Below are 597 nucleotides of genomic sequence, written 5' to 3' on the forward strand. Positions count from 1 at the left end.
TTAGGAAAATGACTGTCATGGCCTGACATATCGCTATGCCTGACTGGAAATTTAGAAGGTTCGACCATCAGTCTGGAATAAATGCTGTGTAATGGGGATACAAAGTGGTTCTGAGAAGTAGATGTAGCTGTAGTAGCAAAGTCCTCAACGTGGCCATTTACTTGAGTGTGGCTGCTATGTGAGTGCCAATTAAAAATGCTCAATATTTTTAAAACAGCAGGTTGATCTACCACAATTTGGTCTGTTTGTCTAACTGATATAGGTGATGAACCAGGTAGGTAAGTAACATGGAATAGGGCATTTGCGTTGGTGACTATCTGGCTGGCATGAACCTTTTGTATGAAAGGCACACTTAAACATATGGAGGTTGAAAATGCACTCTCTCCACTAGTTTCTGGAAGAAATTCAGAGTTACAATCATCTTTGTTGACACTTGCGTTAACATGCTTCTTGTTATCTTGCACTAATGAAGATATTGGAGACACATTGTTAATCCCAACTCTTCTTTGCATTTTTAATAAAAGTTGGGGATGACCTCTTTTGAAATTTGGATTATAGTAGGTCTGTAACTAAAATCAAAGGATTAAATTATTTAGT

General features: G+C 37.7%; 1 protein-coding gene across 1 annotated transcript in view; it reads right to left on the minus strand.

The window, feature by feature from the left end:
- LOC104982682 (heat shock transcription factor, Y-linked-like) overlaps nt 1-597 on the minus strand; it is a 52,718-nt gene that overhangs the window by 38,464 nt on the left and 13,657 nt on the right. The window contains exon 3 of the mRNA XM_010832117.1: nt 14-571. Coding sequence (XP_010830419.1) covers nt 14-571 — 558 coding nt within the window. The remainder of the gene's footprint in view (nt 1-13; nt 572-597) is intronic.

Source organism: Bison bison, unplaced genomic scaffold (genome assembly GCF_000754665.1).
Source record: "Bison bison bison isolate TAMUID 2011002044 unplaced genomic scaffold, Bison_UMD1.0 scf7180017864537, whole genome shotgun sequence".
In the NCBI taxonomy this organism is placed as follows: domain Eukaryota; kingdom Metazoa; phylum Chordata; class Mammalia; order Artiodactyla; family Bovidae; genus Bison; species Bison bison.